Source organism: Manis javanica, chromosome 10 (genome assembly GCF_040802235.1).
Source record: "Manis javanica isolate MJ-LG chromosome 10, MJ_LKY, whole genome shotgun sequence".
Taxonomy (NCBI): Eukaryota; Metazoa; Chordata; class Mammalia; order Pholidota; family Manidae; genus Manis; species Manis javanica.
Window position 1 is genome coordinate 8003295 of NC_133165.1, and position 15375 is coordinate 8018669.

Here is a 15375-nt window from a genome sequence, read left to right on the forward strand (position 1 = left end):
TCTTGAAAGACAGTTTTTAATTTTAATTCCATCATCCAACATCTTATAATCATTTTAGTGAAGACGTCCATAATATTAACATCAAAATCTATTGTCCCTGTTGAATCTAAGCCTCTTCCCTAAACCAACTGGATTCACAACCATTACCCTGAATGGTAAAAAAAATAAAAGCAAAAAAGTAAGAAGATAAGGGTTCTTTAATCAAATACCTGTTGGGCTGCCATATTCCCCAGGCTATTGCTGAGTTAAGTGTTGACAAAGCAAAAGTGAGAAATTATATATGTCCACACCCTACAGCCCAAGCTGGGTGCAAACATATGGCCCAATTGGTGGAGTTATTTACTGCAAAGGCCACTGAGACATGACCTCTTACAGTCACTTTCAGACTGGCCACATTTAATCTTCAGTTTGCTAGGATATAGCTCAGAGCAAGTCCAAAGAATTCAAAGGAAGCTCCTGGTTGTCCCAGTTGAGAAAATGGGAATCCTTCACGGTGGAACCTCCACTTGTACAGTTCTGTGGGATTCATCGCATTTCTTGCTGAGGATACCCTCATATCACCATATCGCCCTTCATCGTTCTTTCTAGTACACTGGAGAAAAATTAAAACTATAAAATATAGACACAATAACAATATCATTCCTGTAACAAGTATTTATTATGAGCCAAGCACTGAGATACATACTTTCTATCTGTTATCTCACTTAAATCTCACAATTCTATGAAGCAGGTATCATTATTGTCCCCATTTTAAAGATGAAGACACTGAGGCTCAGAACCATTAAGGAACTACCACAATCATCCAGCTGGTAAGAGATGGAGCCTGAATGTAAACCCAGACACTCTAACTCAAACTCATTAACCATGCTATAATGATATTTTTTAAAAGAAAAACAGCCATGAGTATACCACCCAAAGATAACCACTGCTCACATTTTGGTATGTTTCTTGCCAGTCACTTCTTGAAGGTAATAAAATTTTCAGAGCTAGAAAGGGCCTTAGAGATAATATCATTCCAAAACCATATTTCATAGAAGGAAAGCCTAAGGTTCAAAGAGACAGAAGGGCCTTTCTCAACGTCACACTATTTGAAAATGGAATTTAGCTCCTCAGACTCTTTGTTCAAGGTTCTCTGGGCCTTCTGATATGAGCTGGATTGGAGTAGCTTCCTGAAGTACTGTGTTGAGAAACATTTAAGGCCTGTGCATCTTACTACACTGATGGACAGTGACTGCATTGGGGTAGGGGTGGGGACTTGATAATATGGGTAAATGCAGTAACCACATTGTTTTTTCATGTGAAACCTTTGTAAGAGTGTTTATCAATAATACCTTAATAAAAAATTTTTTAAAAAAAGATTTAAGGCCTGTGGGCCCAAAAGAACAAAGAACTACTGCAGATTAATGATGGAAGCAGTGAGCATAGCAGCCAAGGAGCTGCGCACACATCTTGACTTTCCCACCAACTATGGAGAAGCCCCCATGGAGAGAAGAAGAATGCCTGGGAAAGGCCCTCTTCATAATGACCAGCTATGTTCTTCACCCAGATCAGGGCTCTCAACCGCCAGTGCCTTCAGGACCAAGCCCACAACAATGAGTGGGGGGGGTGAGCTGAGGGCATAGGAAGACCACTGCCCCGTCAAGTGCTGGGGGACTTCTTCTGCCCCAGATGACTGTTGCTCTGCGGAAGTGAGCCCAGTGCTACTTCTGAGTTTTTCAAAGACGCATGAAATTTGGGTTTTTGAAAAATGCAATGTCTCCTAACTTTAAAATGTTGGCAACTAATTCAAATTTGAATCACAAAAGCTGAGTATAGGACAAACAAAACACACGAGTTAATAACAGTGTAATCTCTCACTTTCATGATGGCTATATCAGAAGCCACCAACTCCCTATTACAAAGCCAGGATTCGATTTGTCTTTCTCCTCTCCTTTTCTCTCTCTCCCTCTCCCTCCCTCTCTCTCTCCCTCTCTCTCCTCTGCCCCCATCTACACTCTACCTACAGAAGATGAACATTTCCCCCTCCAAACTACCAGCCTAGCTACCAAGGGTCCAAATGATTACCAGTGATCCCCAAGGGCCATTTGGAAAGTTAGTCATGCCTCTTGGGTGATGCCAGTCGCTCTCTGGTGACTTACATGAAGAGGAGTGGATGAATGCCTCATCAAAAAGGCTAAAGATAGGCCTCCCCACTCTCTCAGGAACTACCTGATGCCTCCACAGCAGGAGCTGAGTGGGCTCCACCAACACTCTGATGTGCGTGTCTGCCCTTTCCATGAGCTTTCATGGAACCATTTACCAAGAAAAAAATGCAAAGGGTAGGATCAGCATAAAGTGGCAAAAATAACACACCTGTGGACCAGAAATCAACCTTACTAAAGGTGGAGAAGTAGATGAACAGTTAAAATAATTGTGGTAAAACAGAATACTCTGCAGCCACTTAAAATCATGTTTGAGAAGTCTACTTAATAAGAGCAAGTTCCAAGAATATATAATCAAGTTTGAAAAAATAAAAGCAGGTTGTGAAATATAACTGGGCACAACACTCTGATGTGCGTGTCTGCCCCCATGAGTGATGGGGGAAGGCCCATCACTCACATCTAAACACCAGAGCTACCAGGGTACAAAAGCATCAAAATCCACCTCCTTCTGATGAGCTGCTCCTCAGCAGCACTGCATGGGCCTTTTGATAAGGAACCCCTCAATTTCTTTTAATCCCAGGATGGCTAGTAATGATCCACCCACTAAAAAGAAGAGGAGACTTGGCACACACCAAGGAAATCAGTTGGCATTTAGGGAATGAACACTGCATGGAAAACACTGAACCATGGTGTGGTAAGTTCCTCCAGAAATGCAGCAAGCTGGCACTGGAACCAAAAACTTGATTCATTCAATCAAACATTTACCAAGAAAAAAATGCAAAGGGTAGGATCAGCATAAAGTGGCAAAAATAACACACCTGTGGACCAGAAATCAACCTTACTAAAGGTGGAGAAGTAGATGAACAGTTAAAATAATTGTGGTAAAACAGAATACTCTGCAGCCACTTAAAATCATGTTTGAGAAGTCTACTTAATAAGAGCAAGTTCCAAGAATATATAATCAAGTTTGAAAAAATAAAATCAGGTTGTGAAATATAACTGGGTTAAAATCAGAGTGTGCACAGTCAGGAGCCTTCTTCTTTTGGTCCTAAGACATAGAATTTACAGGTAAATCTTTAGATATTTATTTTGAAATTCACATAGTAGTTCTTGGAAATAAGAAAAGGGAATCACAAATCAAAAATAGAGAGGACTCCCTAAAAATAAATGAATCAAAAGATGGGAGTCTACAACTTCAAACAGGAATCAAAGCCACATGGTCCATGGTGCAGATAGACCCAATAGGAGCCATGCAAGCAGAGGTCCTAACATCTACCCAGGGGATAAGGGGAAAAACTGGACACAGAACCATGCCGCTAGCTGTGAATAAGGCTGAAATATCTGCACTATCCGCTATGAGTCACAGCCAAAAAGGATGCCCCTCTCTGTATCAAGGAGACAAAATGAACTCACTCACATGAGACTGGGACCTCGGTCTGCACCATAGGATATGTAGAAAAGACAAGAGCTCTGAACTGAGGTACTGACATGAGCTCTGGTGTAAAAGCACACACCCTTACAGATGTAGGATAGAAGAAACCACAAAATTGCCTTGAAAATAGGTTCACAGACAAAAATTAGAAAATATATGAGGACGTTCAGTGATAAGAGTCTACAAAATGGAAGAATTCACACCTGAAGAAACAAAGACACTAATCAGAGAAGGACTTATTTGTAATGTTTTAAATTCTCAAAGGGACAGAAGATGGATTTACATTCACAAAGTGAGAGTTTCTTTATTAAAAAAAAGCATAAAGGTATGAAAAGGGATCAATTATTTACCTTGGAAATAAAGTGAACCATTTAAAACTCATTTAAAACCACTTATATTAAAAATTCGACAGGCAAAAGAAAAAAGGCTGGTTCACTAGAAAATTAGAGACATTAAGGAACCCTTCCCAAACATAGCACAAAGAAATAAAGAATTAAAAACAGAGGTACAATAAACAAAAACATATATACAGTACAATAATGAACTGATAACTAGCTATAGCTTAGAAAGAAAGAGACCCAAGTGTCAGTACTGGTTACTCCTGGTGATAGGATTTACAGAAAGACTTTAATTTTATTCTTTAAACTTTAATGTACTTTCTAAGTGCTCTATAGTGAAAAGACATTATTTTTATAAACTGTCTGAAAGAGGAATACAATGATTTTGAATAAATATATGCACACACTCTTTCAAAAGTCAGTCTTCAAGGAACTTACACTCTAGTAGAAGAGATGAGATATGTATAGAAATAACACAGAAAGCAAACCCCACACAGTAACCAACACGGACAGAGGCAGCTAAAACCCAAGCCTTGGTTTTCCCACATGGAGCAGTGAGGAATAAGAGGGGAAAGGAGAAGGAGGTACTGACAGGGAGCAGAGGCTCACTGATTTACTGGGGGCTGTTACTGCAACCAGACTGTGTGTCATTTAAACAGTATGAAAATGGCCCAACCAAGATACTATTAGTGATTATCTACATCAAGCATTATTTTCACCTCTAAATTAATCACATTTCAAGACCACCCACTGACAGAAGCAAAATTAACACCACAAAAATCTGCCACTTAAAACATTTCAATTATTATAAAGCTTTGTTCCTTTTTCCAAGAGTCAAGCAGACTGAAGGAAAGGTAAAAATGGAGGTGAGGGGAGAGGGGGTTGCAATTTACATGATCATCAAATAAGTACCATTTTTATCCAGAGGGGCACCACCATGTTACCAATATAGAAGTGAAAGCAAACACAGGTTCTGTTCTGGGCTTTAGCAAGTGAATGTCATCTTAGGGGAAGACAGAGAGGCCTTGTCAGTTGGGGGAGATTCAGACTGCGGCCATAACACCACTGGCACACCCTACCAAGCAAGGTGGAGTTTTAGGCAACGTCCCATGGCTACTTCTTCAAAGCCAAACCCACTGCACTCGGAGCTCAGCTCCAAAACAGGTGGCAAAGGCACCAGCCAACTAGATGTGTTACTAATAGAAAGAAAGGCTGTTAGCATCTCACACAGTCTCTTTCCTTTTTTAACACAGCCAGGTTTCTCAAATACCACCCTTTAACCCAGCATCCCTCAACATCACCTGCACATCCCACACAGGGGGGTGGCGTACATCCCACCATCATCACCACTGACTTCTTTGATGCCCTGCCACTGAGACCGACTCCGAACGCCCCAACAATAATGAGGTGTACCCAATTCCCTCCCCCATTTTTGAGCCAATAGACCCTTTCAACCTCTCCCCTGGGTCCCCTCTTAGATCGCTAATCTTGGCATCTCTGCAGATGTCCTTTCTCATCTTCCTCTTACATTTCCTGCTTCCCTTTTCCTTCTTTACTCTTAAGTGGGGTTATACTCTTGCCCAATTCCCATAAGACATTTCATTCTGCAAGGGAGGAGCAGCTACTAGTCTAGGAGATCATAGCCTGCCATTCATAGTGGGCAGGGTCTCTGTATATCAACAGGGTGCTCAACTATGAGCCCATTCTCTGTTCCTGCTTCTTCGCATACAGTCAGATAGGTAAGTCAAGTGAGAACCGGAGCCATACGCCTGTCAGATCAAACCTCCCAGCCTAAGCCTCAAGCCACCTTCTCCAATTCAGCTTTTACCAGATTTCTCCATCGATTGTGCTGGGCCCTAGTCAATCCAGAAATTTCATTTTCAGTATGACTACTGTTTTTGTGCACTGCTCCTTCCTTCTTCAGAAGGGAGGAGGGATCAGTGGTAATATTTAGATCCCAAAAATCACACTCCAAAGCCCTGTGGAAAACTATTCTTCATGCCATTATCCTATAGCTGGTCACTTCTTACACACAAGTCCCCCAGGCTCTGACTGCTGCACCTCCCCATGGATCAGCCCTCTAAAATAAGACAGATTCCTTGATCCTCCTGAATATGAGATGACAGAGTTAAAGGATGGGCTCAATTTGGGGAATGTGAGATCAAACTCGGGAGTAGAAAAGCAGAGATGCAGCTCCATCACCCACTGCGTGGTCTAGGCCAAGTCATGAACTGCCCTGTGACTCAGTCACTTAATCTGAGAGTTGCAGGATGCTCGGAATAGACACTGAGGCCCTTTCCAGTCCTGCAATGGCCCACACAGTGGTGGCAGGGGACAGCTCTTCCCTGCTTTTTCATCCCAGAAAGGAGCCCCAGCACTGAGAGGTGGCTGGGAAAATGCTCCACCACACAATTCTCCTAGGCTGCAAACCACTGAAAATGAATGTTTAATAAGATACCGCATTGGTTGTGTACTTCTGCTGAATGTGCTGCAGCCCAGGAGACCTGAGAGAATTAATACGGTTCCCAAAGGAGCCAATGGGAATGGCTGAGGTACCGGCAGAATCTGATTTGATGAATATCAAAGCATTCTGAGAGTGTCAGAAGGAAAGTGCTATGACAAATGTCAACTCACTCCATTAGGATGTCCCCTGCTCTCTAAGGAACATGCTCCAGGAAGGTCTCAGGGCCGCGGGAACGATGGCACACATGTACACGCACCCTTTCCTCTCCTTCTTGACCCCCACCCCCAGTCCTTCCCTGGGCATATGTGGAGACACAGCCGTGTTCTTTGGATTCCTCACTTTGCTTCTCGCTTCCAATCTGGCTGCATCCCTCCACTGCTGCAGAATCTTCAAACCAGTCCCTCCTGACATCTTCACTCAAATTTTCAAGTCTCTCTCCTCTTCGCCAAACCAACACTCCCAGCTGGTCCACAGAAGAGCCTCTCATTCTAAGCCAAGGATCTGGGCACACCTTCCTTCCTTCTGACATTCTCTGCCTTCGCTACCAAAACCCGTCCTTGGGAGCCCACCCCTCCAACTGAGGCCCTTGGAGCCCACCAGCTCCACTCAGGAACATGCAGGAAAATGCCAGGCCCCCCATGCTCTCTGTCTGCAGTCAATTCTCCTCCCCACTCACACCCACTCCCTTAGAGAAGCACCCTCCTGTGTGCCTCTAGACCAGGGCTTCTGAAACTTTCCATCCCTCTCCCCCTAATTACAAAACGTCTCCAGAAGCATGACGTTTTTCTGCCCTTTTGTACTTTACCTAAAAACTTTGCATTTTATTCCATAACATACCATATACCTAAGTTTAATCTTTTTTAAAATAGTTTTGATCGGTGGCCACGAGAGGGGAAAAAAAATGGACATGTTCCACAAAACGATCAGGTACAATTGATCTTACAGACACATGAGCCATATTGCTTCAAGTGCCCCCAGGCAAGCCTCTGTGTACTCCCTGGAAATCTCCAAGCATTCTACCACCCCATTATTCTCCTGCATTTTCCAAGTTCTTCTTAGCACATGCAAAGTGCCTCTGAGTACCAAGGCAAAAAGCCTTTACACGCATTTCTCACCAGGCCATGTCCCTTTCGGATCAAGACAGATGCCAGAGGCTCATGAAGACCTGCACTAGCCCCCATCCGATTGGCGCACTCGCAGGTCACTGCACCCCAGCCATCCCCCAGGCGTTACCTTGTCAGCCATGATCATGGATGCGCCCCCGTGGATGCCCAGGATGGGGATGAAAGTCTGTGAGGAAATAAAATCCAGCATCTGTGCCACGGCCTCCTGGTCGGTGTCGTCCCCAAACACTAGGCCATGGATGCGCGCTCCAGACATGAGGTCACACACATGCGTAATGAGGCTCTTGGGGTCGGTGCGGTTCATCAGCAGTGCTACCACGTTCACGTCCAGGGGCAGCCCAGCTGCCTGCTCTGGGCCCCACAGGTTTCGCAGTTCGCGCTCGGTGACGTCGTGGCTGTGACCCAGCAGCACCGCGACATTCAGCGCAGGGGTACCTTTCTCCGCCGCCGCACCCTGCGCCGGACCGCGCCAGACCAGAAGGGCCGGCAGCATGAGCAAGGTCCAACAGCCCAGGCTGCCCATAGTCGCCACTTACGGTCCCTGTAGGGTGGAGAGGGGAGTCAGGGCCGCAGTGAGGGAGGGTCCTGGGACAAAGGGATTGCTGACCCCGACCCCTACTCTAGCAGCCAAGGATACAGCCCACCCCCAAGTATACAGGTGCCGCTGGAGTCACTGATTCCATTCCCCATCCCCGACGCCACCCACATCCCATCTCCCAACTCAGTCCACAACTCCAATCCGAGCTAACTCTCCATTCCAGTCCCCAAGTCCCTCCTCGCATCCAGCCTCACTCTCATCCTGTCTCCAGCCTCTTCTCCATGCCTGACCCTGCCCATACCTCCCTCCTCATCCCCCAAGTTAGCTGAGGACCACAGTCCCTAAGTGTAGGAGCACAGAGCAAACCCTTCACCCGGGGATCTCCCACCCTCGCTAGGGCAGACCAAGTTACCGACCCCGCCCCCTGCTTACAAGCAGCGAACTACAAACCAGCCATGGCGTGCGGAGGCGGCGCCACGACCCCGCATCCCTGCTGGGCGCTAAACTAGCTGTCCCCGCCCCCTGGAACCCGCTGGACTTATTCACAGACCTGCTTCCACTGGGCACACTAGACAGACCCCACTCCTTTCCTGCAACGTACACCCCAAGCGCAGGGAGTGAAGACGCTCACTTGTGCGCCCCAAGCTTCGCTTCGGAGGTCCCTGGGGGAATTAAAGGACTGCCCCACCTCACACCGAGGGGCAGTGAAGCGATTTCCACTCAATTGCCAGGACCCGCCCCCTACACGCGCGAATACACACACACACACACACACACCCTCTCACGCGCGCCGTGTGCAATGCAGAATTCTGGAGAGGAGGTACGTCCCCCCAGCGGGCCAGAGCGTAGGAACTGGCAAAGGAACGTGCGTGGGGAGAACGGTGGGCTCCCAGGAAGCTCTCAGACTGCCATGAACTGCACAGCCCCTCCCCAGGCTTTCCACTTCGGGTCCTGTTACAAAATCTTAGCACACGTGGGCCGTGGGCGCACACTCTCACAGGCACTTCTGCTCACGTCTGCAGACCGCTGTAGCTGTGCCCACGGCCATCCGGAGTCCGCACGGGTCGGCAGTGGATCCACACACATGTACCGCGCCAGGTGCACAGCCACGCGTGCCTTCAAATACCAGCACAGTCGTGCACGCGTGCACAGGCACGAGGCCCTCGGGCCGGGCGCTGCGGGAGCCAGAGGAAGTTGGGGAGAACTTGCGCTGGCCTCGACGCTCTTCTCAAGAGCAGCGCGGAGCGCGGAGCCGCAGCGCCCCCTGGTGCTCCTCCCGCGCCTCGCTACCGGTGCTCCCTCTCCCGCTATCCCTGTCTTCGCTGACCCTTCTCCAGCTCTCCCCACCGGTCGAGTCTTCCTCCTCCTGGGCCTGTGGAGCCCAGGTCTCCCGCTGGGACGTACCTGTAGCCGGAGAAGGTCGAGGATGCAGTGGGGCGCGCTGCGCGCACGAGCATCTCGGCCGCCTCAGCAGCCACCGGGTTTAGCGGGTTCCCGCATGCCGAGGCCCCCGCGCGTTCCCCTGGCTGTCCCGCGCTGTCCGCATCGCCCCCACGGGGGGCGGCTATCCCAGCCGGAGGCTCTGCAGCAGGGCTCTACCGGGGCGGAGAAAAGACGGAAAGGCAGGGTCAGCTCACGGGCGGGGGTAGGGCGGGGGGACAGTCTGCAGTCTGCAGTGGTCACAGCCCCTCCGTGCTCAGAGGGCTCGCCCGGAGAAGGGTAGCTGACGCTCGGTGTCTGAGACCTCCCCCCCCGCCCCAGTGCAGGTCCTCAGACCCCGCGGCCGATATGGAGAGCTCGGCTACAGGGCGCACAGGAGGACCGAGCCCCACGAGAAGCTAACTGGGCTTCTCCGCCCTCACCCACGACTACCTCCCCGGCGCCGGCGGCTAGGAGTTGTGCGGCCGGGAGCTGCTGAGCGAGGAGGGCTGGGAAAGAGGAGGGGATGGATAAGTGGGGGGAGGCTGGCTGAGTTTGCGATGAGCCGGCAGCAGGAAAGGGGGAGGGAAGGACTCGGGCTCCAGTGGTCCCGGATCCCCGAGGGAGGTGCGATCACTCCCACGCAGCGACCCTCTAGCAGTCCTGCTGCCCTCTCCCACCCAGGCCTCCCGCCGTCCTCTTCCCAAAGGGGGCAGCCCAGGCCCCGCGTCCCGCTCCAGCACTCACCGCAGCCTCTCTCCACATAGTTCTCAGCAGTGGCCGCTCCTGGTCATCTCCAGGGCTGATGGCTACGGCCGCGACTCTCAGCGCTCCCCCGGCCCCATGCTCCGGCTAAGCCCTCGGCGCCTCCCTCCTAAGAGCCAGCGCTCGGCTTCCTGCCCCGCTCCGGACAGCAGACGCCGGGTCCTCTGCGCGCCCCCCGAGAGCCCTCTCCGCAGCCCAGGCTCAGGGCCGATGTGTGTGAGGGCGAGTGTGTGTGAGTGAGTGTGGGAGCGCGCGCGCGCGTGTGGCCGGGGATCCCCGCGGTCCCCGGCGGCGAGAGGCGCGGGCGGGGGAAGGCAGCTCCCTCTGGGCCCTTCGCGGCCGGGCCAGCTCGTCAACGGGCGTTCAGCTCCCCACTGCGCGGCGGGAGGCCAAAGAGCCCCCGGCCACCCTGGTTCACAGCACCCGACAGAGCTGGGCTCCCGGGGAGCGCTTCTGCTGCGGTCGCCTCGGAGGAAGAGAAGGAAAGCAGGGGCGCCCCCACACCAACTTAGGGACTTGTTCTCAGTCGGCGAGACGCAGCAGCCCCCGCGAAAGCCGGAGAGGCTTGGGGCTCCGGCGGGAGAAAGCGCCTCCCGCCCGCGGCCGCCCTCCCTGGAGGTGGGCCGAGGCGGACCCCGCAGTCCCTCGGCGGCGGCGCGGAGCGCGGCCACCCGCTCCCCGAGCGCACGGCGGCTGCAAGGCCAGAATAGGCGGCCGGCTGGCGACGGGGACGCCTGCGGAGGCGCGCGCCGCTGTCCGTGGTGCTGAAACCACGCTCTCCGCCCGCTCCCGGGCGTCTGGTGCGGCTGAAGAATCAATTATTCAGATCTCGGCTACCGCTTCCTCCCCCCACCCCCACCCCCAGTGCCTCGCGCCGGGTACAGCGATCCCCCCGCCACGCACAGGCGCGCCACCACACACACACACCACAGAATCTGCTCCAGCGCGTCTCCCTGTGCCTCGCCACCCCCGTTTGTGAACCCACTCCTCTGATCCCAGGGAGCCGGAATCCTAAAAGTAAAGACATATCTACATCCCCCAATTGCTTCCAAGTTATACCAAACAAAAGTCGCCTTGAGGCTGCCGCCTCCAAGCTACCAGCAGGGGTGAGGCAAAGAGCACAGGACTGCCTGGGTGTGTGGGGCCTGGCCGGTTTTTCTGGCAAGTAGACATGAAAAGCACCGTCAAAGTGATGACCTTTGCCCGTTTTACACTCAACTGTCTCTCTCCTTCCAATCGCGGTCTCTGCTTTCCCCCTCAGGCCCTAAAAGGAAAGAGACCTTAAAATGGTTAAAGGGGTTTTGCAGTCACTGCTCTAACCCTGCCTCCTCCACTTGTCGGCCTATGTCACCTTTAGCCTCATTTATTTTCCCTTTTCAATTACTAATCTGGAAAATGAGGACAGAAAAAAATATCTATTTCTCAGGGTTATGTTGAAAAGAAAATTAAGTAGCCTTGGTAAACAAGCCAACAAGGTCCAGCACTTAGTAGGTGCCCAATAAACACGAGCTCCCTACAAGATGTCCTAAGAAGAAAGGGACTTCTTCCAAGAATGGAGATGTGGCCTCTGGAATGGAGACAGGAAAGGGGCACAGTTCCTGGAGACCTGTAGGTTTATTATTAAGCTGGCTGCTGTATGGCGAGTTCTCCAGAGCTTTATTATCCTAAAGACAAAGGATGGGAGAAATTCTGGAAGGTAAATGAAAAATGGAGGTTTGTGTGATATAAGGCAGAGAATAGGGGAGTGTTCGTTTATTGAGGCTGTAACTGGGCTGAGCTAGGTAGGCCCTTCCCTTGCATGATAATCATTTCTTGGACTTTGGTATAGGACCCTAATTTGAACACTTACAGGGAAGTGAGGCTGTTTTATTCAAATGAGGTATAAACTATATACCGTAAAATGCACATCTCTTAAGGATTCTGTTCAGGTTTTGAAATTGTAGGCATCTGTGTACCCCATCACTCAAAACAAGGTATAGAATATTTTTATCACCCCCAGAAAGTGCCCTCATGTCCCTTTGTTGTTAATTCCACCTTTCACCAGCATAAACCACAATTTTAATTTCTGACACCATATATAGTAGCTTTGCTTATTTTCAAACTTCATATAGATGGGGAGCTACATTGTAGCTTTTTGGTGACTGGCTTTTTTTTCACTTAGCCTAATGTCTGGGAGATTCATCCACATTGCTGCATGTAACAGTAGCGTTTTCTTTTTTTATTGTTAAGTAGCTCTCCATTGCATGAATAAATCACACCTTGTGTATCCAATCTCCTATTGATGTACATGTGGGTTGTATCTGTGGAGGTTTTAAAAATACAGATGCTTGCATCCACTTTAAATCTTCTCCACCAAAATCTCCAGGGGGTGGGGTCCAACATGTTTATTTGTTCTAATTCCATGGATGATTCTGATGGTGCCCTGGCTAATAACCACTGTACTTTCATTCTTGCATATCAGTGCTGACCCTGAAATCATCTTTGATGAAGGCTTCTGGAGTGGAGAGTTTGAAGTTATTCACAAGCAGACTTGTAGAAAGGTAGACCAATCAGGCAGAGAAAGAAGACAGCCCTTCATTCGAAGGAACAGTCTGTGATGACAGACACAGGCAGCTGTCGGTGCCCGAGACTGGACATCTCCCTAGTGTGGAGAACCATTTAGAGCTGGGCATCTAAAGCTCTGCCACAGGTGGAGACTATCACCATGTGTGTGTGATGACCATGAAGCTTTACCCCATCCTGCACTGCAGAGCTAAACTTGCCACAGAGCTTAGGACACTGAGCAAGATTCTGCTACTTAAGACATGCAGATGGAAAACTTTCACAGCAGCTATGCTGACAAAGACTATGCCCAAAAAAAACCCTAGTGAACACTATTCTGAAAACAATTTTGCCAACTGATTTTATCGTCACATCATTGAAGTAACTGAAATGACCTCGTCTGGTCTTAAGGAACAAATTTTTTCAGTTGTTTTCAATCCAATTGATTTATCTTCAGATGCTCTACTGAAGAAATGACCCAATGGTTGCTACTTGCTTTGAGCCACTTAACACTGTGGTTAAATACCAACCACCATATCAGGTCTCAGGAGAGAACTAAAATTATCCAATCACTGATTATGCCTCACTCTATCTATCTAGTCTCAAAGAAATCAGTGAAGAATTATAGCATTTTGAAGCTGAAGGATCTTGAGACTATCCTGCATGGAGTATTTTCTGTTTTCAAGTAATTTGGGGCAACGTTGCCTACCTAAGTCACTATATGGTGAATTATTATATTAAAGGATCTGAGAAGTCCTGCAGTTTAAAAATATATTTTTCCAGCAATATTCCAAAAGAAATTGATCCTCAAAACCTATTATATTCCACATAATAGCTTCTATCACCCTGCAGAATTACTGTTCCTCTGAATGCTTTTTGAGAATTTCTGGCCTGGCCTGAAACCTTTATTTTCCATATGGGCAAAGTGAGACCCTGGTGAGACTAATCAACTTTAGTACTATGAGGCAAGAGCTAAAGGAATATATGGGGCAGGATACAGAATTTTTGCTTTAAGTGTCTCCTGTATAAAGTATGTGTGTTTGCATTCTGCAAGGTTACTGAGGTTCCAAAACAGTATGCACCTTTAGGCATTGTTTCGTCACTGGTAATCTACCTTCACCATCCCTCCAAATTCCAACCTGCGGGTTCAAACTCTTGGGGTAAGTAACCATGGTCCCAGCCTTCTTGACCTGGTCCTTTACACAGCAGCAGATAGCCAGTACTCACCTTTCCTGTGCCAAGCCAGACATCACTAATCAACTCTCGAACTATTTCTTTGAAAGTTCAGACCATCACGAGCTTGCTCAGTTTTAGGTGTTCTGAGTAGCCCCATCCATTGATCAGAGTTGGCTCCAGTTTCCCATTCCTGATGGCAAGTTCTCATAGATTCCTGATTTTAGCACAACCTGATTCCGATCGCTCTATTTCCTTTACTACCACTCAAATCCTAATTTCCTTGTTACCTGGTAACCTTAAGGATTTTCTCCTCTTTAGATCTCAGTTTCCCCCTTTGTCAAAAAAAAGGGTTGGGGGAGGTTTAGACTAGCTAGGATGACCTCAAAGCTGCCATCTATATTTGAAGTTCTATGATCCTGTGACTTTAATTGAAGTGACCCTGGGATCATCTGAAGGACCAGCTACTCCTCCCATAATATCTTATCCAGAAAAGCTAAAAACTCCTTCCTGCTCCCATGACTCACTCAGGTATCAATCATTCTAATCAAAGGGCAAGGCTTTTTCTAAACAAATCCACTGTTTAGTTTTATGTCTTTAAAACTAAAATAAAGACAGAGCAAAAGATTTTATTCCTCATTGGTCTTGGTGGGAAGGAAAAATTTTCCTCTACCCTTCAAGGCTCTCCTAGTTGGCCTAAGAATTAAACTGACATGAGAAAAATTAACAGAAAAAAAACACCTTACAATTAATTATATGTGCACAGAGGTCCAACAATAAAATTGAGACCCAAAAAAATGACTAAGGCAGTTTTTGTACTTTTTAGACAGAGACAATAAATTTGTAAGGAATTGACAAAACAAAGGAAACTTATGTTTGGGGGCTTCAATTACTATGGAATTACCAGACTTTGTGTTGGGTAGTAAATTAGTAAAAAGTAGCGAGGTTTATCTACACAGCCTCTTTTGCTCTGAATTCCCGATCTTTGGTGATAGGACTGGTAGAGAGAGGGTACCTTTCACTTGGGAGATTTATTTCCTGCTTTCTGGAGATAAAGGGAGTTCAGAGTGTTCTTGCTCCTTACTTGAATTTTTTTTTTGTATCATTAATATACAATTACATGAGCAATACTGTGGTTACTAGATTCCCCCCATCATCAAGTCCCCACCACATACCCCATCACAGTCACTGTCCATCAGCGTAGTAAGATGCTATTGAGTCACTACTTGTCTTCTCCGTGCTATACTGCCTGCCCTGTGCAACCCCCTACGTTTTGTGTGCTGATCATAATGCCCCTTATTCCCCTTCTCCCTCCCTTCCCACCCACCCTCCCCAATCCCTTTCTCCTTTCCCTTTGGCAACTGTTAGTCCATTCTTGGGTTCTATGAGTCCGCTGCTGTTTTGTTCTTTCAGTTTTTCTTTGTTCTCATGCTCCACAGA

At 48.2% G+C, this 15375-nt stretch overlaps 1 protein-coding gene across 1 annotated transcript in view; it reads right to left on the reverse strand.

Moving 5' to 3' along the window:
* The window catches only part of GRIN2A (glutamate ionotropic receptor NMDA type subunit 2A), a 349136-nt gene extending 338154 nt beyond the window's left edge, over nucleotides 1-10982 (reverse strand). Inside the window, exons 1-3 of the mRNA XM_037020713.2 lie at nucleotides 10204-10982; nucleotides 9442-9632; nucleotides 7609-8040 (exon numbers count right to left, since the gene is read on the reverse strand). Of these exons, the coding sequence (XP_036876608.2) occupies nucleotides 7609-8022 (414 nt within the window). The 5' untranslated portion in view covers nucleotides 8023-8040; nucleotides 9442-9632; nucleotides 10204-10982. The remainder of the gene's footprint in view (nucleotides 1-7608; nucleotides 8041-9441; nucleotides 9633-10203) is intronic.
* Nucleotides 10983-15375: the final 4393 nt, after the last annotated feature.